General features: G+C 46.3%; 1 protein-coding gene across 1 annotated transcript in view; it reads right to left on the bottom strand.

Annotated features, from left to right (window-relative positions):
* Window positions 1–3,130: 3,130 nt before the first annotated feature.
* Window positions 3,131–21,249, bottom strand: part of LOC119979265 (tumor necrosis factor receptor superfamily member 1B-like) — a 38,186-nt gene continuing 20,067 nt past the window's right edge. The window contains exons 3-8 of the mRNA XM_038821255.1: window positions 13,605–13,733; window positions 12,309–12,458; window positions 11,253–11,346; window positions 7,512–7,696; window positions 5,364–5,492; window positions 3,131–5,197 (exon numbers count right to left, since the gene is read on the bottom strand). Of these exons, the coding sequence (XP_038677183.1) occupies window positions 4,980–5,197; window positions 5,364–5,492; window positions 7,512–7,696; window positions 11,253–11,346; window positions 12,309–12,458; window positions 13,605–13,733 (905 nt within the window). The 3' untranslated portion in view covers window positions 3,131–4,979. The remainder of the gene's footprint in view (window positions 5,198–5,363; window positions 5,493–7,511; window positions 7,697–11,252; window positions 11,347–12,308; window positions 12,459–13,604; window positions 13,734–21,249) is intronic.

Here is a 21,249-nt window from a genome sequence, read left to right as displayed (position 1 = left end):
AGGGCAAATGTGACACATCAAACTTATGGTGTCACTTACCTGGAACCTGCCACTGATATGGGCAGTGGAAGCAGAGATCCAGGGATGATTTCAAAAGGAAATTAGATGGGTACTTGAGAATAAACTTGCTCAGGGAAATGGGACTGGCGGGATTGCTGGCATAGACTCAATGGGCTGAATTGCCTCCTCCCGTGCCACAGGGAGTCTATGACTCTGTGACTCTGCCTCCGCCATACTCTCGGGAACTGCTTTCCAGATCCACTCACTGCTTCAAAGTTTTTTTTCACTATTGGCTCATTTGCCAAACACTGTGAATTGATGTCCTTTGGTTCTTGACCCTTCCACTAATGAGAACAGTTTCTCTTTATCTAATTTGTACAGACCCCGCGTGAGTTTGAACACTTCCATTAAATATCCTCTCAAACTTTTATTCTCTATGGCAAACAACTCCAGCTTCTCTAGTCCATCCACACAACTGACGTCCGTCTTCCCTGGAACCATTCTTACAAGTGTTTTTTACACCCTCACATCCTTCCTCTAGTGCAGTGCCCAGAATTAGATACATGACTCCAGTTGAGACCAAACCATAAATTGTTAAAGATTAGTCATAACGTCCTTGCTTTTGCAGTCTACGCCTCTATTTATAAAACCTGAATGTCCTTTTAACCATTTTCTGAACCTGCCCTGCCACCTCCACCGACTTGTACACACATCCCCCCAGGTGGCTCTGCTCCTGCACCCACTTTAGAGTTGTATCCTCCATTTCATATTGACTCTCTGCATTTTTCACGTCAAAATGTATCACAGAACCCCTTCTTTAGGCTTCTCTCCATTAAATGTCATCTTGCCCATGTCCACCCATCTCACCAGCCTGTCCATGTCTCTTGATGTTTATCGCTATCCTCCTTACAATGCCTCAAAGTTTAGTGTCATCTGCAGTGCACACCCCAAGCCTAAATCATTAACATGTCCAGAAATGCAGTGGTCACAGCTCCATTCCTCGGGTGACCCTCTTTGTATACCTTCCAGTGTATGACCACAACACCCCGTTTCCTGTCACTCAACCAACCTCACGTCAGCCACTCTTCCTTTTATTCCATGGGCTTCAACATTGCTGGAGATTGTATGAAGTGTCACTTCACCAAATGCCTTTTAGGAATCTATATGCACCGTGCCAACCACATCACCCTCAGTCACTGCACTTCAAAGTAATTTATTGGGAGTGAAATGTTTTGGGACACCCTGAGTTTAGTTGTTTCCTGTTAGTCGTTCGCTGCTAAGGGAGATAAAAGGGTGGTAGGCAGTGAAGGGATTTTCCCATCTCTGTCAGAAATTGAGTCATTACTTCCCCCTCTTCCTGAGTCTCTCCTCTATCAGGGGGTTGGGGGTGGGGCAGTGCCCTCTGAACCCAGACAGAGACATCACCGGCTTGCATTTAATTTGGGGCTCATTGGGGCTGGTTTAGCTCACTTGGCTAAATCGCTGGCTTTTAAATCAGACCAAGCAGGCCAGCAGCACGGTTTGATTCCCGTACCAGCCTCCCCGGACAGGCGCCGGAATGTGGCGACTAGGGGCTTTTCACAGTAACTTCATTGAAGCCTACTCGTGACAATAAGCGATTTTCATTTCATTTTGATGCAGTGACATCATGCAGCACGGTGGGAGAGGAACGGGGGATGGGGGGGGACGGACGTTCCAGGAGACACATACTGGCCTCGTACAGACTGGCCCCAGACCAGCACAGGCTGGTACGGTGCTGGGTAGCACAGACTGGCACATCCAAGCATGGCAGAGAGAGAGCAGTGAGGCCAAGGAGGTTTGACTGAGTCCAGCGCTACCCCTCTCTCCCCAACTCAAGTCAGGTGTCCCTGAGAAACTTCTATTGGTCAATCACTGTTCCTTGACCCTTTCTCAGATTACTCTGCTGTACATTTTTCATTAAAGCAAATTTTCAGCCTTGACATTTAAATCGAGTCAGACTGAGAAGGTTCTCACCCAAGAACAGAGTGTGACAGGAAACTGCTCAACCCTGATTAGATCAGTTGTTAAAAGGTTAAATGAAAAATATCAAGAAATTGACGCACAGCATCATCTTGCAAATTGAAGGAAAACGCCCAGTCGGTGGACTCATTGTTTCACAAGAATCTGAGCATAACCGAGCCTTCTTCCTCTTTATCCGCCCCAGCAAGTGTTTGATTGGACACCGTCGACGGGACCTTACATCCTCCATAAACCGGAGCTCATTGATTACGCTGTTCACCCAAATCCTAACTCGCACCCGGGGCTGGATTCTCCGCCACGCCACTTTTCAGCCTCTACCCGCCAGCGGGATTCTCCGTTACGCCGGCCGGTCAGTGGGGTTTCCCATTGTGGGGCAGCCCCACGCCATCGGGAAACCCCGGGTGCCGGCAAAACCGAGCATCCCGCCGGCAGAGAATCCCACCCCTGGTCTCCATTCATCCAATCGCCCCATTACACCCTGACCTATATTGGCTTTCAGCCCAGCAACACTTTGGGTGGGATTCTCCAGTCCCCAGCCGCTGGTTTCTCGGCCGTTCACTGGCAGCAGGATGCTATCTTCCCGCCGCGTGTCAATGGCATTCCCTATTGTAACCACCCCACGCCACTGGAAAGGGGGGGGGGGGGGGAGGTACACTGTCGGCTGGAAAAGTGAATACCAACGACTGGACTGCCCTTGTTTTAAAATTCATATTCTTGCTTACTAAAACCCTACCCTACCATATCTAAGTTCCTCCATTCCCACAACCCTTCAAGTTCAAGAAATTCGTCAATGCTGATCTCTTGCCCATTCTCGGGTTTAATCTCCACAGCTTTGCTTTCAACTTCCTAAACTCGGGAATTCCATCCTTAAACCTCTCTCTCCTCTTTAAAAAAATCTACCTCTGTAACTAAGCTTTCCACCTGCAACCCAAATAACTCCTGATGCGGTTTGGTGCCTGTGGTAGTCACCACTGATGTATATACTGTATATATGGGTTTTACGGTAAGGCCCCTGTACTACAGGTACGGGGTGGGGGGTAGATCCCTGCCTGCTGGCTCCGCCCAGTAGGCAGAGTATAAATATGTGTGCTCCCCGTACAGCAGCCATTTCGTCAGTTGCTGTAGGAGGCCACACATCTCTGTGAAATAAAGCCTCGATTACATTCTACTCTTGTCTCGTCGTAATTGATAGTGCAACAGTGCCAAACTTTGTTTGTGAATAATCCTGTGAAGTATCTTTAGGCCATTTTACTCTAAAAGGAGCTTTCACTGTTCAGACTACTGAACATAAATGGATCGCAAGTGCCCCCTCCTGGCCTCCTGCAATATTTCACCAGTACAAACGGAACATTTTCCCCACACAGCTTTGCATTTCATTTCTCATCCCATCTCATCACAGATCTGTGAGGACAGTATTTAAATCCCCTCCCATATTCTTGTATAATAATCCTGACACAGATGGAGGTATTTGGAGGCAGTTGAATTAAATTACTAGAATGATCCAGCAATTTATTAGTGATAATTGCAGATCCAACTGCTCCCCACCCCCACTCCTCCCAGAGCTTTATTCTGTATCTAACCCCGTCCCATCAAACACTCCCAGAACAGATAAGTACAGGGTTAGATACAGAGTAAAGCTCGCTCTACACTGTCCCCAAGTGACCTGTGAAGTGATGGGAGAGAATCGCTCGCCCAAGCAGATTCACTATCCACCAGCTTTCAAAGTCAATAGAAGCAGACACACTGGGAACGCTTTTGTCAAAAAAGGGGAGAAAATTGCTGGCCCAAGAAAACCAAGGAAGGAACTGGGAGTTTTATAATCCAACAATGGTGAGCTTTGACAATCACTGACCTCACTCAACACACAGTAGCTCAGCACAACAATCTGCATTTAAAGACATCCAGCTAATCTACCCATACCCTGCCCCACAGACCCTGTGCCCAGTTGGTCAGCACCCTCTCACCAGTCTGGGCCCTGTGTCCAGTCAGTGCCTGAGACCTGAGCCCAGTTGTTCAGTGCCTCAACACACAGTACCCACAGCACCCAATCTCTGGGGTATCATATCAGAGCCCTGAAGTTTGCATCAGTGTCAGTGAAATCTTGTTGATATTTCATGGAATCACTGCCTCGATCGAAAGGAAAATTTGACTTATTTGTTTAAAACTCAGACTATGTGATGAATCTCCATTTCAGAACTATGTAGGCAATCCCAAATTTCACTCATAGTCCAGAGGCACTGCACTCACAAGTGGGTGTGACAGTGAGTGTGAACTCACCACATTCTCAGTGGTTCAGCTGTCACCCCAAGTCAGAGGGTCAGTGAGAACTGAGAGCCAATCACTAACCACTGACCGGCCGTCGCTGCTCGATTCTGCCACTGCCTGCCCATTACCAGTCACCTCCTCTTCCTTGTCGAAGCGGTACACAGCAAACTGCCCGTCCCCCCCAAAAAAAACCCCACCATCCTCCCCGTCATCAGTTAAGTGATCTCAGGGTGTGTGGACTCTTGACACAAACAGATCTGCAACTCTGCACAGCTTCATACGGAGTTGGGGGTCTCAACTAATTTGCCCTGAAATCCAGCTTCTCAGCCCAGTCAAACAGAGAGTCAGCCGAGCACAGTGCAGGGAACATCAATAAAAGATTCTTTGAAGTCAGATTACAGCAAAACCAGAAATAAGGAAAAAGAAACGAGTCTCACTGTCAGCATCAAGGGACCACCACCAACGCTGAGGCATCAAAACTACTCAGCAGTCCTGTCCAATATTCAGTCCACTCCAAAGATTCTACACTGTGTTTAACTTGGTGTGTTTAAATGCCCGACCCTGTTAGCCACTAGAAAAGTTGAACTCTTCTCCTGGATAACTCCAGGTAGCAGGATCAGTGTTCCAATCGGGAGACCCCGCTCTGTGTCTACCATCAGCTTGCATTATTTGTTGGCTTTGTCAGTCAGTGGCCACGTGGCTTGCTCCAGCTCTCAGTAATCAGCCACAGGTATGGGGTCACGGTAAAGTTTCCCCTCCTCCTCCACCGGGAATATGTGGGAGTCCCCTGCATTCTGCGACTTCATCGACTCCTGCTGTGGAAAGTGGACATGGGATTCTGGGTGCGTAATGATGGGATCTTCCTGGTCTGGGTTGACACAATTTCCGGGATCCACTCCCACGTATATAGGGGTCACAATGTAGACAGAGCCTGAAAGAAAGACAGAAAGTGTCTTCTGTTAGTGAAGGGGTTTGGAATATTGAAAGAGGAAGGGAGGGCTGAATAAAGAATTCTGGTTGAGGAATATCCCTTGATAAAGAGAGAAGCAAGATGAAACAGAGATGGAGACTGACAGACCGGTTTGAGAAGTTCTCACCTTTCGCCCTGCTGGATAAGAATAAACTTTTGAAATATTCCTTGCGTTTAGAAAGCAAACTGGCGACGATGAGGATGATCATAAAGGCAAGAAGCAATCCAATTGCCAAGTACAAAGCAACCATTTGTCCTGTAACACAGCAAAAGAGAGACACCAGATCAGAGTATGTCTAGGGAGTAAGACAGAGAACAGCCTGCATTTATATAGCATCTCCAACATATATTAACAAATATCTACGTCTTCACTTTCTCTCTGTTGTAATCTCACTCTTTCTTGAGTGCAACAGCAAAAGACCACGAGAGAACAAGGTGGGGAGAGAGAAAAAGAGGTCACACTTTGTCACACTGTTCTATCTAACGAACAGCCAGTTTCCTCCAAGGATTCAGCAATTGTCTTGAATTGATAGAATCCCACACATCCTGTCCCTTTTCTTTCTCAGTACCCAGGGATACATACCATCTATCTTTGGGGATTTTATTTTTTGAACCCTTGCAGCCTATCTTGGTCTTCCATCTGACTTACAACAGTTTAAAGAAGCATGTTTTTGGGGGCACCTCTTGTGAATAAGGAAGGGTGTTTATTCAAAATATTTACTATTTTGTGCAAATTTCCCATCTCAAATTGTTTGCATCTATAAGAACATAAGAACTAGGAGCAGGAGTAGGCCATCTGGCCCCTCGAGCCTGCTCCGCCATTCAATGAGATCATGGCTGATCTTTTGTGGACTCAGCTCCACTTTCCGGCCCGAACACCATAACCCTTAATCCCTTTATTCTTCAAAAAACTATCTATCTTTACCTTAAAAACATGTAATGAAGGAGCCTCAACTGCTTCACTGGGCAAGGAATTCCATAGATTCACAACCCTTTGGGTGAAGAAGTTCCTCCTAAACTCAGTCCTAAATCTACTTCCCCTTATTTTGAGGCTATGTTTCCAGCTGACAGCTCTCCTGTTGTTGTGGCTCCAAGGGAATGTTTCACCATTATATTTCGCCTCAAATTTTTTAGCCTTTTGTGACATGGCAGGCGGTAATTACCAGGCTGCCCAAGTCTTAAAGGGAATCTTGGGACAAGCTATCACAACAATTTGCATTTTACAGTGAGAAGTTAGGAGCAGAAATTTCAAACCACTTTTGGGGATTCTTAATATTAAATTTAAGCATTTGGTTTTTAAAAAGAAAACTTAAACACACAAGATTAGATTCACAGAGTTAACAGTTGTTCTACAAACATTTCCCAAAAGATTTCTGCTCAGTTAAACTCCCCTTTTGGGCAACAGTCCTCATAGATTTTCTTCATAAAAATACCAGGGAAGATTACCGGAAACATCCACTGTTGCTGCAGGGTCTCGGAGGGAGGCAGAAAGGCACTTTCTTCACAGGTCTGTGTTAGCACACATGCTTTCAGGATCTCATGGCCTCACACCTACTCTACAACCTTCAATCGCTCTTTAAATATATTTTTCCCCTTTCACTTTTAAATGTATTTCTTTTACATCCCTTTGGAAGTTCCCTTTCCCAGAACATACAGATCTTCCATGTTTTTTTAGTAAGAAGCCTTACAACACCCAGGTTAAAGTCCAACAGGTTTGTTTCGAATCACTAGCTTTCGGAGCACAGCTCCTTCCTCACGTGAATAAAGAGGAGGGTTCCACAAACATATAGAAAAATTAACTGATGCAAGATCATCTTGCATTTACAATCTTGGCCAATTGTACATTCATCTTTTGAAATACAGCAGTTAAATTCAAGTCACTTTCCTTATCTTCCTAATGTAAATTCCCATTCATCCTGCTCACTGGCCTTATCTTAGTCCTGTTCAATGCAAAGTACCTGCTTTCAAACCTAATCCCTTTTGATGTTTCTAACTTTTCAGTAAACTGTCCTCAGTCTAATTCATTTAGTCACACCCACCCACACAAGCCTGTTCCACAGAACACCACAGTGATATTGGGAAAATATTGAAAAATATGATATTTTTCGTTCCACTTTCCCAGGCTCTCTCTCTACACCCTTACCTGGATTGTATGTTTGCGAGTTCGTCTGTTAGCAAAAGGTTAAGGGGTGCATTGGAATGAGCCCTGCACTAGGGATGAGGATGGGGACAAAAAAAATCATTCAGGTTTACAGAGATTCCCAAGTTGACTCACTGTTTCCTTTGGGTGTTGTGACTGCAGTGGATAACGTTGTCAGATTCAGCTTGTCGTCGATTGGCAGCCAGGTGGAGATAGCGAGGATGCTGGTTGCTATGGTGCTGGTTCTGGTCGCTGGGCTGCAGACAGCATCTTCAGAGGATGTACCTTCTTTCACTAAATGTGTATTTAACTGGGAGCAGCTGGAGGAAGAACAGACAAAAAGCAAAGTCAATGAGAGTACAAGTACCTGGGCCCACTGAAGCTCATTTCTTGAAACGCGAACCTCTCCTTCAGGCAGAACATAAGAACTAGGAGCAGGGGTAGGCCATCTGGCCCCTCGAGCCTGCTCCGCCATTCAATGAGATCATGGCTGATCTTTTGTGGACTCAGCTCCACTTTCCGGCCCGAACACCATAACCCTTAATCCCTTTATTCTTCATATCAACCGTGCTGAGCGTGCCTCTTGGTGGAATGGGCATGGCCAAACCCAGTAGGCCGCACAGCTGTGACCAACTGACTTGGGGGAAGGCTGTGGAGCAGGGGCGGGTGAGGGGAGAGTGGTTGTCCCTGGCTGATTCTGACACTTGCACATAAAGACCAGCAACAGACAGGTATGTGTTCCAGCCTCCATTTTGTAAATCTCTTGCCATGAAAGAAGGAAAAACTAGCATTGATGTAGCACTTTTCGCACCCTCAGAACATCCCAAAGCATTTTTTCAGTCAGTCAAATGCTTTTGAAATATGCCAACATTAACCAGTGTGGCAGCTGACATGTGCAGCTTGGGTGAAATGGATGACTTTATTTTATAATGCTCCTGTAAAGCACCTTGGGACGTTTTATGACATGAAAGTATTTTGATCAGCTGTTGTTGTACAGTTTTCAAAGCCCTCACCACATGGGTTTTCCTTGCCTCTCATATCTGGGTTAATTGTTGACTCACTGATGGAGAGGGGGCGGCATGGTGGTGCATGGTTAGCACTGCTGCCTACGGTGCTGAGGACCTGGGTTCGATCCCGGCCCTGGGTCACTGTCCGTGTGGAGTTTGCACATTGTCCCCGTGTCTGCGTGGGTCTCAATCCCACAACCCAAAGATGTGCTGGTTAGGTGGATTGGCCACGCTAAATTGTCCCTTAATTGGAAAAAAAAATTGTGTACTCAAATTTAAACAAAAAACTCACTGATGGAGGCTGATTGCAATGATTAGTCAACAATGACCAGTTAATCTGTTTCAATAATATTGATTGAAAGATAAATACGTATTAATTATTGGGGTGACTACACTTAGGATATTGTGTAGCATTCTGGTCAGAAAGGATATTGCAGCTATTGAAAGGGTAGAGCTCAAGAACGAGAGAGCACATACTTAAAGTGATTTGCAAAAGAAGCAAAACTGATGAGAGAAAAATCTTTTTCACTGAACGAGTGGTTTGGGTCTGGACTGCACTGTTTGGAAGTGTAGTGGAGGCAGGTTCAATTGAAGCATTCAAGACGGCATTAGATGATTACTTGAATAGAAACAGTGTGCAGGGGTACAGGGGATAAGGCAGGAGGATGGTACTAAGGCATGATACTTGTTCGGAGATCTGGTGCAAACATGATGGGCCGAATGGCCTTCTGCGGTGTAACAATTCTGTGATGCCATGAGAGCAACTGGAACGATTGAGGACTTGGAGAAATTGGATTCACATTACTATCTTCTCAGGGCAGAAGGAGGCTATTCGGCCCATCCAGTCTGCACTGGCTCTCTGAAAGAGCATTGTACCTTGTCCCACTGCCCCCTGCCTTATCCCTGTAACCTTGCACATTCTTTCTTTTCAGGTAGCAATCCAATTCCCTTATGAATACCACGATTGGGCAGCACGGTGGTGCAGTGGTAGCACTGCAGTCTCACGGCGCCGAGGTCCCAGGTTCGATCCCTGCTCTGGGTCACTGTCCATGTAGAATTTGCACATTCTCCCTGTGTTTGCATGTGTCTCACCCCCACAACCCACAGATGTGCAGGGTAGGTGGATTGGCCATGCTAAATTGCCCCTTAATTGGAAAAAATGAATTGGGTACTCTAAAATTTTTTTTAAATTAATACCTCGATTGAACCTGCGGCCACCACCCTCTCAGGAAGTTTGTTCCTGAATGCAACCACCCTCTTGAGTGAAAAGAACTTTACCTAGATCAATTCAACCCCTTTTTCCTATTATTTCAAATTTGTGCCCTCGCGTTCTTGATGCTCTCTTGAGTGGAAAGTTTCTCACTATTTTCCCTGTCCATACCCCTCAGGATCTTGAAAACATCTATCAAGTCTCCTCTCTGCCTTCTTCTTTCCAAGGAAAAGAGTCCCAACCAATATATCCTCAGTTCCTCATCTCTGGAACCATTCACGTAAATGTCTGGAGAGCGATTAAGTGAATAGGGCCATGTTCACACTAGAAACAAGGTTTTTTTTTAAATTTAAAAGAAAAATAAATTTAGAGTACTCAATGCATTTTTCCAATTAAGGGGCAATTTAGCATGGCCAATCCACCTATCCTGCACATCTTTGGGTTGTGGGGACGAAACCCACGCAGACACGGGGAGAATGTGCAAACTCCACACGGACAGTGACCCAGGGCCGGGATCGAACCTGGGACCTCGGCGCCGTGAGGCAGCAGTGCTAACCACTGTGCCACCGTGCTGCCCTCACTGGAAACAAGGTTGAGAAATGGTGTGGTTGCTGTTTTTGGGACTCTAAAGTTGCTGAATAATGCCCAACATGAAAAGCTCTTTCACCTTGTCCAGAACAGTTGAACCAGAGGGCACGGCCTGAACTTTAACAGGGGATAAATTCAAGCCTGGTGTGCACGAATTACATTTCAGTGAACGAGCGGTCAAGCGATGGCCCCCCTGGAGGAATGATGGAAACACGGAGTGCTCATTTACCCACATGAAAACGAGGGATTTCTTTCAGAAAGTAACATTTTGGGGTACAGTACATGAGCAGTTTAAAACTTGACATGTGAGTGTAGCTCGCTTGGGAGAAACAGATGACTTTATTTTACCTTGCGCCTGTAAAGTATCTTGGGACGTTTTATGACATTAAAGGATTATGATCAGCTGTTGTTCAGTTTTCAAAGCCCTCACCACAGGGGTTTTCCTTGCCTCATGTCTTGGTTTGCTGTTGACTCACTGATAGAGGCTGATTGCAATGAGTAGTCAACAATTCCATGATTTTTTAATGACCAGGGTGGTAAATCATGAAGTAAATGGACCTTGTTTTTTCCCAATAAAGCAATTGCTACATTTCTCATCCATTGTGCAACCATAAATCCCATCAGTGAATGGTGGCTACGGAGGGCTGACCTTGCCCTCATCCAACATGCAATGATCCTGTTCTGTAATTCTAATTCAGTTCTGTAGAATATCATTTGGATCCAAAACATTGATCCTGTTTCCCTCCACAGATGCTCCCAGACCAGCTGAGTTTATCCAACATTTTCTGTTTTGGATTCAATAATACTTTCCATCAGGGATCTCAGAGTATTCATCAGGATGGCCAGAGAAATAGGCACGTGAGGCCAATTGTAGCTCCCCCTACAGCCGGGACTAAAGCAAAGAACCAAGAAGGCATCCTGGGCATCTCCTGCTCCAGGTCCTTCATTTCAATTAGGAAATCCTTAGCCTCACCACCACAAGCAACGTCTCTGCTCAATCCACTTGTGTTGCCTGTACTGGGGTCTTCTCTAACTGGGAGCGATCAGTGAGGCACCCAGGCATTCACTCACTTGGTATGAGGCCGGCACTTGGCAGAATCAGATAGGACATCGGAAAAGGTGCCCTTGGGGCAAGGTTTGCAGACAGTGTCTTTACTGGAGTTTCCTGTCGATAAAGCAGAAAGAAAGTGAGCAAGAGACAAATGATAATCACTGGGTGATCATGCTTAATCAACATTAAATTCAACTGACAAGTTTACCAAAAAAGAACAGCTGCATTAAAGCTGCTGATAAAAACTCCTGACCACGGCTACTGCATCCTGCGCTTTACTAACACTGTGCTCGTCTGATCTGTGCTTGTCCCGGTCTGCGCCCACCGATAATACGCTCCATCCGGTCCTCGCGAACGACTTTGGAACAATTTTCAACCCAACCTCATTCCAACAGAAAATATTCTGCCTAAATTTAACACAATTTTAACACACCTTTGGGCTGTTCAGAATTTTTCGCATTGTGGGGCGTAATCAAAATATCATGTATGCAGTCCACACCAGTTCATTCAAATTAAAGATGGTTTCATGTTAAATCTTTGGTTCATATCTGTTAGTACTGCCAGTTTCCGATTGCTACAGGATTGTGACATCACTGTCTGCCCAGTACCCTGTCCCAGGATGGAGGAGATGGTGGCAAAGTAGTGATGTCACTGAACTAATAATGCAGAGGCCCAGTCTCATGCTCTGAGTACAGGGGATCAGATCCCACCACACCAGAAATTTTAATTCAATTCTGAAAACAATTTCAGTAATGCCCTTGAGGGAAGGAAATCTGCTGTCCACACCTGGTCTGGCCTACATGTGACTCCAGACGCACAGCAAAGTGATTGGCTCTTAACTGCCCTCTGAAATGGCCTAGCAAGCCACTCAGTTCAAGGGTAATTAGGAATGGGCTACAAATGCTGGCCTTGCCAGCTCTGCCCACATCCCATGAAAGTGTAAAGAAGGACATTACTGTCTCTCACACCGCACAGCTTCCTGATCTCTGCCAATCTCAGTCTCCTCTCTCAGCCCAATTCACTCTGTAATTCTATCCTCTCCATGCGGGTTGAAACTCAGAGAATCTATTACTCACCGGTTTTGATCACTCCTTCTCCCACCCTGCACTTTTGGTGCTGGACGCAATGATCGCAGAAGTTGAGACTCTGAGATTTGCAGTACATTCCTGGTTTACAAGCACAGATCTGCCTATTTGTTGGGGAACATCTTTGAACTTCTTGCTGATCTAAAGAAATAAATCAGGAGGCAGAAGTTGCATTAATCACATTCCTGGGATATGAGGAGGTGCTGCTGAGACTTTCATAGAGCCATGCAGCACAGAAACAGGCCCTTCTGCCCATCGTGTCTGTGCCAGCCATCATACACCTATCTACTATAACCCCGTTTTCCAGCACTTGGTCCGTATCCTTGTATGCTATGGCGCTTCAAGTGCCCATCTAAATGCTTCTTAAATGTTGTGCGGTTCCAGCCTTTACCCCCCCCCCTTCCGGCAGTGAGTTCCAAATGCCCGCCACCCTCTGCGTGAAGATGTTTTTTCTCAAATCCCCTCTAAATATCCTGCCCCTTGCATGATCCTGAATTTAAAATTTGCTACAACTCCTCCATGTCCAGTTACTTTGCTTTGAACGTGTTCCTGCGCTGGGTTCCACATTCCAGCCATTCGCACAAGTGATATTCAACTTTGGAGGGCATCACAGCAAAGATGAATCCTGCTCCCAGCCAAGAGAGACACTTGGTTGAATTCCCCAGCTGCTGGTCAGAACAGGGATGCTGGCTGATCTGCTTCTACCCAATGCAGAGACACTGAGTCCAATTGCTGCCCCTGTTGCACCAACTGGTCATTGGAGTATCATAGCCAGTCACACTCCAGAGGTAAGAATGGGGCAGGAAGTGATCAGAATTGGAGTGGAGATGGGTGGCAAGTTAACAGTGATTAGCACTGTTGCTTCACAGCACCAGGGTCCCAGGTTCAATTCCCGGCTTGGGTCACTGTCTGTGCGGAGTCTGCAAGTTCTCCCCGTGTCTGTGTGGGTTTCCTCCGGGTGCTCCGTTTCCTCACACAGTCCCGAAAGACGTGCTTGTTAGGTGAATTGGACATTCTGAATTCTCCCTCAGCATACCCGAACAGGCAAGTAGGGGATTTTCACAGCAACTTCATTGCAGTGTTAATGTAAGCGTACTTGCGACAATAATAAAGATTATTATTACTACATTGGAGATATAGGACGTCAGTGGGGTGCGAATCTTGGGGTCCATTGGGGGAGGGTGGGTAATTTCCCAAAGTGTATTAAGATTATTTTGGATCTGACAGTTCTTGATCTGATTCTCTAGTCTGACTATGATGCATTTACAAATTTAAGTTGAGATTTACCGTTTTGACAGGTTCCCACACAGAGGGTGCACTCGTATGAATTACTCCATTCCTCTTTGTATGTGCTGTTTTTACAATGTTCACAGATAGTATCATCATTAGACGTGCATTCAACTTTTCGATATAACCCTGAAATCAAAACCAGAAAGAAGTGTGAATTTGCATGTAATGAGAAAGAGATCAAACCAGATTTCTAGCCTCTAATTATATGGCTGGTTAATGTCGTGTACAGGAAGGTCTGCAGTGCCAGGCTCATGTTTATTTCTACTTCAGGAGGAAATGAGCAACAGAGTACAGTTGTGTGTGAATGTGAGCAAGCATGTGTAATTACAATTAATGTTAGGAAGGGGACACAGGTCAGGAGAGATAGTGTGGGCCTACTTGACATTGATCTAGTTCGATGGAAATGTGGCCGAGTGTGGAGTGTGATCTAAGTACATTAGGTACAAAAGGGTGAAGTGCAACAGTGAATGAGCCTGCAAGGATAGCTGTGAACGCCATCATGATGCGAAAATATTGGAGCGCTAATTTCAGTCGGTTGCACTAGCGTGTCGCCCGGATGGACAACTCACAAAAAGGAAACCTAAAATCTTTCAGGAATTTCTACGTACAAAAAGGATAATCAAAGGAAGGGCGGACCAAAAAGGAGATCTTGCTGTGGATACAAAGTATTGAATCGGTACTTTAAGAATCTATCTTCACGTTATCCCAATGTTACCGGAAAACAAAAGGTACTAAAGAAACGGAAAAGATAAAAATAGATCAAATGGAAGCACTTATACAAGGTTGGCAGCTTCAAGGGAAAGTCCAGATGAGCAGTGTCCTAGATTATTGAGAAGGGTGGAAATTTCAGAAGCTCGGTCAATGGTGCCAGAGGACTGGAGAATTATTAATAACAGTGCAGAGAGATAAATGCTATAATGGCAGACCAGTCAGTGATGGGGAAAAGTTTAGAGGCATCACCCAGGACAAAATTGATTGGTACTTGGATAATATGTGTAAATAAGTGAAACCCAGCAGAGATGTGCTAATGCAAACTGTGTTTGAGTAACCTGATTGAGTTCTTTAATGAATAGGGTTATAAAAACAGAAAATGCTGGATAAACTCAGCAGGGATGGCAGCATCTATGGAGAGAGGAACAGAGTTAATGTTTCACGTCCATATTCTACAGAATGGAATTTGGGTTGATGAAGACAATGGCCCTTAATGACCCATTTGCATCCATTTAGCAGGCCAGGCATCCTATTCCCCTGCCCTCCATGATTCGCTGGTCCCCTGGACTTGGAATCATGTGGGTGGGAATCACAAAGATCTCACCAAACGTGAGCCTGACGTGGTGGTCCCCACAGTGGGCTAAGGGGGTAACTCCTGAAGCGAGTTGCCCCCAAAGTCCATCCGAAGGCCAGCCCCCCCCCCCCCCCCCCCGCCTACAATACACAACCCGAGTACCCCTCCTGTATCAGACCCCTCATCTTCTTTCATGGGTGACTGACTCTGCAACCCCAATGTTTACAAACACCAACCACATCAAAGAGAGATAAGTGGATTCCAATCATTGCATTCCAAACACTCAAGTGTGTGATTGAAATGCACTTACCTCTCTTTGATGTGGTTGATGTTTGCAAACATTGGGGTTTCAGCACTTAGAGTCACTCACCGATGAAGGGAGTTGAATGAATCAAGGCTGCAGCTGTTTTGTGGAAGCTGCCAATCAGAGCCCACTACGAGAAATGAATAATGGGTTGCAGCTACAGGATCTGAGGGGTTTAGACACAGGTCACAGTGTTCTTTTACCAGGAATGGGTATATGGCGCTTCCAGGTGCGTGTTAATACTCTCCCTCTAACTAGGAGGTCTGTGTGGGGTGGAGTTCCTTTAGTTAGGGTGTCCCCCTATTAACGGGGTGCCTGTGTGGGGGCCCCTATTAAGGAGGTCCCAATATTAAGGGGGCCCCTGTGGGGGTCTCCCTATTAAGGGGATCCCATTTGGGGTCTCCCTATTAAGGGGGCCCTTGTGGGAGGTCTCTCTACTAAGGGAATCCCGTGGGGTGAGTCAATCCGTACTTGGGAGAAGGGGGGCACCCAGAAAACCCAGGGTGGAGGGCTGCTTTGCGATGCAGGGGGATGGGGGGAAAACGCAGGACTTCGCTATCGGTACGCTCAAAATGGCGGCTCAATAGCAGGATTCCCTAGAGATAAATTTGCATGGCAAGGAATTGCGAATTGCTTCCTGATATGCTCTCCCAGAGGGAATGTGAATCAGTAGCAATTCTCCTCCGGCGGGAGAACGTAGGATGCTCCATCCAGCAATGCCTGAATCGCGAAATATGATTGGGCAGAGAATTCAGTGTCAGCTGGAAATCCAAGTTGGTGCCAGGCACCAAACGGAATGCCATACTCCAATCCCTCAACAGTGGCGGAATGCGTCCTACGCCACACACTGGCGTGGGCATGCAAATGGTACAGTAACACCATTGGCATTTAATTAATGGGCCCTACCCGGCATTCCCCGCGATGCTCAGCCTCTGTCAAGAGGAATTACAGATGGTGAGGTTCACCCACGGTATTTCAAATCGCGACACGGGCGCCGTGGTTGCTGAGGATGAGAGAGGGGAAACGAAGAGTGTCCAACATCGCTATAGTGTGCTGACAGTTGGCTTTTTTGACATATATTTAGAGTCCCCAATTAATTTTTTCCAATTAAGGGGCAATTTAGTGTGGCCAATCCACCTACGCTGCACATCTTTGGGTTGTGGGGGTGAAACCCACGCAGACACGGGGAGAATGTGCAAACTCCACGCAGACATTGACCCAGAGCCAGGATCGAACCTGGGACCTCGGTGCCGTGAGGCCACAGTGCTAACCACTGCGCCACAGTGCTGCCCTGTGTGCTGACAGTTGTGTCGCTAGCTGAGGGGCATCGTCCAGGGCCAGCGAGAGTAGTGGAGGGCAGCCTCGAGGTGGGCCATGCGGTGGGGAGGACAGGTACAGACCACCATTGCCGCAGCCTGCAAGGCAGCCATCCGGCTGCATGCCGCTGGCTACCCCTTTGCGCCACGGGTGGTATCGGTGCCTCCCAGGTACCCTCTGGCCCCAAGCTGACCGACCAATGGGATGGGAGTGCTCCAGCACAACAGTGCCATCACCTTGGCTGGGATGAGCATCAGCTCGCATCGGAATTCAACGTTCTACGTGGCGCCGGTGCTCGCCCATTAACGGGACCAGAATCGGGCCGAACACTGGCACCGCTTTCGTCCAAGTAGAACACTCGCGATTCAGTCTCAGCGTCAGCACTTAGTCTCCCGAACAGAGAATCTCGCCCAATGCATTTGATGTTTTCTTATTTGGACTTTCAAGAAGTGTTTGATAAAGTACCACAAAATGTCTGTTAGGCTACAAAATTGGCTCAGAGTCAGAAAACATAGTAGTGACGAAGTGATGTTTTTCAGATTAGAGTGAAGTACATATTGGAATCCACGCTGGGATCTCTGCTCTTTTTGATATATATTAAATGGGTGGGGAGGGCATAACGTCAAAGTTTGCTGATGGCACAAAGCAATGTATTAAACACTCGACAAAGCTTCAGGGGGACATAGAGTTCTGGTGAAATGACCAGACACATGGCCGATGAAGATTAAAGTCGAAAAATGTGATGTGACTCATGGTGGTAGGGCGAGGGGAGGCAATATAAAAGTAAATGGTCCGGTTTTAAAGAGAGTGCAGGGTCAGAGAGATCGCAGATCTAACCCAGGTCTTTGAAAGGAGCAGGACAAGTCAAAGATATAGAGTCATCGAGGTTTACAGCATGGAAACAGGCCCTTCGGCCCAACTTGTCCATGCCGCCCAGTTTTTAACCACTAAACTAGTCCCAATTGCCTGCATTTGACCCATAACCCTCGATAATCAGCTTTAATATATTGAATCCTTGTGGCTTTATAAATAAAGAAATAGAACACAAAAACAAGGAAGTTAGGCTAAACCTTTGCAAATTGCGTTCATAAAGGAATTCATTAAATACTTGAAAGGGAAATATCTTCAAAGTTACGGGGTAAGAGCAGAGGAGTGAATGAATTGAACATCTCTCTCAATGAGCAATCAAAAGTACAAAAGGCTGAATTATCTCCTTCTGTGCTGTATCATTTTATCGTCACTACTTGCGTTCCAGGAAATTATTCAGCACTTTTTGCAGTTCTGAATGAGCGGGGCTGGGTTAATAGGGGACACTGTTTCTGTTTTAATGGGCTTGGGTACGCCAAGTGTTCTTCTGGGAACCTTAAGATACAGCATGTGGTCCAGTTACTGATATTCGAGTAATATAGCACTGTCCTCACTTCAGCTCTGACTGCTGCATGCCCTGTACCAGCCTCATTGCTGCCACTGTTTTGGTTTGAAAATAATAGTGAAAGTAAGATGGGGACAGAGTGAGCAGTGTGTAGGAGGCTGCACTGTGCAACTCTTGCAGATTAAAATCAACCAGTCAGAAAGAAAAATTAGATCAAGTGCGACAAATGGGAAAGAGACAATGAGCACCATTCCCATGTACTTACCTCAAACCTCAAACGGATAAATTGAAGCCCAGAGCTGGATGCTGGCTCCATATTGCCCTCCCACAACGCTCTTAACTCCAAGACTCAACAATTAGCATATGAACGAGACACAGCAGAGGCAGGGCAATGACACCGAACTACAGAATTTGGAGTATCTGATTGAGATGTATAGATTATTGTGTGGGGCAGAGAAGGGAATCTACAATATGATTTAAACCAGGGCACAGGCCACAATGGAAAGTAGGGCAGAGGAAATAAGAATAAATATCAGAAAAGGGTTATATGCTCAAAAAGAGTTCAAAATGATCAGAGTAAATCTACTCAGCAAAGTTATAAAAGCAGGGACGGCATAGTGGCACAGTGGTTAGCACTGCTGTGTCACGGCTCCGAGGACCCAGGTTCGATCCCGGCTCTGGGTCGCTGTCTGTGGATCTTGCCCCCACAACTCAAAGTTTAGGCTAAGTAGCTTGGCCACGCTAAATTGCCCTTTAATTTAAAAAAGCAAAGCGATAAAAGCAAAATAATCAGGCCCACTCTAAATACAAGAAGCTTTACCTTGTTACTAACCCATGATGGTACCCACCCTGGGAGTGTTTTATGGGACAGGGTAGAGGGAATGGATCTAACTCGTACTACATACAGTTGCCACGGGGCAAGTGAAAATGTGTTTCACTTTTTTTTAAAATTTAGAATACCCAATTCACTTTTTTCCAATTAAGTGGCAATTTAGCGTGTCCAATTCACCGACCCTGCACATCTTTTTGTTGTGGGAGTGAAACTCACACAAACACGGGGAGAATGTGCAAACTCCACACGGACAGTGAGCCAGAGCCAGGATCGAACCTGGGACCTCAGCGCCATGAGACTGTAGTGCTAACCACTGCGCCACCGTGCTGCCCTAAATGTGTTTCACTCCTAGCACTGGGAGCAGTCACCTTAAATGAACATAAAGTTTATCAGAAGCAGTTGCTGTCCCTCAGATGTTGAGGAATCATAGAATCCCTACTGTGAAGAAGGAGGCCATTCGACCCATCGAGTCAGCACCCACCCTTCGAAAGAGCACTCTACCCATGTCCACTCCCCCATCTATCTCACCTTAGCCCCATAGCCTGCACATCCCTGGACATCAAGGGTCAATTTAGCATGGCCAACCCACCTAACCCACACATTTGTGGACTGTGGGAAGTAACCAGAACACCCAGAGGAAACCCAAGCAGACACGGGGAGAATGTGCAAACTCCACACAGCCAGTGACCCAAGACCAGAATTGAACCTGGGTCCCTGATCCTGTGAGCAGCAGTGCTAACCACTGTGCCACCATGCCAGAACTGCAGTCCGAGATGGTGAGTGACAAGGTACAGAACATGAATGACACAATCCTGTTCACGAGACTTTGAGGGTCACAGTAATGCTCGATCAATGACTCCAGAAGCGAGATTGGATGACAATTGAAGGCTTTATTGGACTAGATGTTTCCCCCAGCAGCGCAGGTACAGAATGCAGCAGCTGGGGAGACACAGACTCTTATACTCCGCCTTACTGGGCGGAACCAGCAGGCAGGCTTCACCAATGATCTTACTGTCTCAGGTACCTCCCACACCAACGATCTTACAGCATCAACCAGGTACCGTAATACCCCTAATACCGACTACCACACACAGCAACACGAGGTCTGAGCCAGACTGACAATCGGAGGAAGGTCTAACCCAACTGAGAGTAGCCACATTTCTATAGTTTTGTTTAAAATATGTTTGTGGAGTTTGAGGTATGCGTGTGGGAGAAGCAGCGACTATTCCCTGATACAGACTGGAATTGAAGCCTTTGGTAACTGGGTTGAAACCTCTTAATGATGTGGAGATGCCGGCGTTGGACTGGGGTGAGCACAGTAAGAAGTCTTACAACACCAGGTTAAAATCCAACAGGTTTGTTTCAAACACTAGCTTTCGGAGCGCAGCTCCTTCTATTCACCTGAGGAAGGAGCAGTGCTCTGAAAGCTAGTGTTTGAAACAAACATGTTGGACTTTAACCTGGTGTTGTAAGACTTCTTACGAAACCTCTTAAGTTATAGCACCAGCGTGAAAGCTTCTGTCGCTCACGTGACAGAAAATTATTGACCAATAATTGATCATTGATCTCTGTGTCATGCAGGATGTGAATCAGAGCTAAAATGCAGCTGGGTCACAGTAGGAACTGACAATGCAGGTTTGTAATAAACATACCAAAATTATTATCCTGAATCACATTTTTAAATAAATTTAGAGCACCCAATTCTTTTTTTCCCAAATAAGGGGCAATTTAGCATGGCCAATCCACCTACCGTGCACATCTTGGGTTGTGGGGTTGAGACCCAATCAGACACGGGGAGAATGTGCGAACTCCATACGGACAGTGACCCAGGGCCGGGATTGAACCCAGGCCACTGTACTGCTTCCTTTTCATATACTTACCAAGTTTTAAAAATTATCACAGTCTCTATGTCGATAACCCTTTGTGCTAGAATATTTGTGTTACATTAACCCTCCGTGTGAAAGTAAAGCTCATTTCACACCTCTCTTCCTTTGAGACTCTCAATCAGGGCCCTGGATCATTCACTCTTTTCCCTCTCAAATCGTTTTGCAGTGTTCGAGAGCCTTTGTTCATTGTTCCCTTAACTTCTGCTTGACTGAAATGAATCTATGCAGTTGCATCCCTTGGGAGTGTTTGATGGAGCAGTGCGAAAGGAGGTTTACTCTGTATCTAACGCATCGCTGCATGTACCCTGGGAGCATTCTCAATGGGACACTATGCAACAGGAACATTGCCCTGCAACCAACTCCTGTCCTGGGAGTGTTTGATGGGGCAGTGTAGAGGGAGCTTTACTCTGTATCTAACCCCGTGCTGTACCTGCCCTGGAAGTGTTTGATGGGGACAGTGTAGAGGGAGCTTTACTCTGTATCTAACCCCGTGCTGTACCTGTCCTGGGAGTGTTTGATGGGGACAGTGTAGAGGGAGCTTTACACTGTATCTAACCCCGTGCTGTACCTGTCCTGGGAGTGTTTGATGGGACAGTGTAGAGAGAACTTTACTCTGTATCTAACCCCGTGCTGTACCTGGCCTGGG

This window comes from Scyliorhinus canicula, chromosome 16, assembly GCF_902713615.1.
Source record: "Scyliorhinus canicula chromosome 16, sScyCan1.1, whole genome shotgun sequence".
Lineage (NCBI taxonomy): Eukaryota > Metazoa > Chordata > Chondrichthyes > Carcharhiniformes > Scyliorhinidae > Scyliorhinus > Scyliorhinus canicula.
The sequence above is the reverse complement of the archived record's forward strand: the minus strand, read 5'-3'. Positions and strand labels throughout refer to the sequence as shown.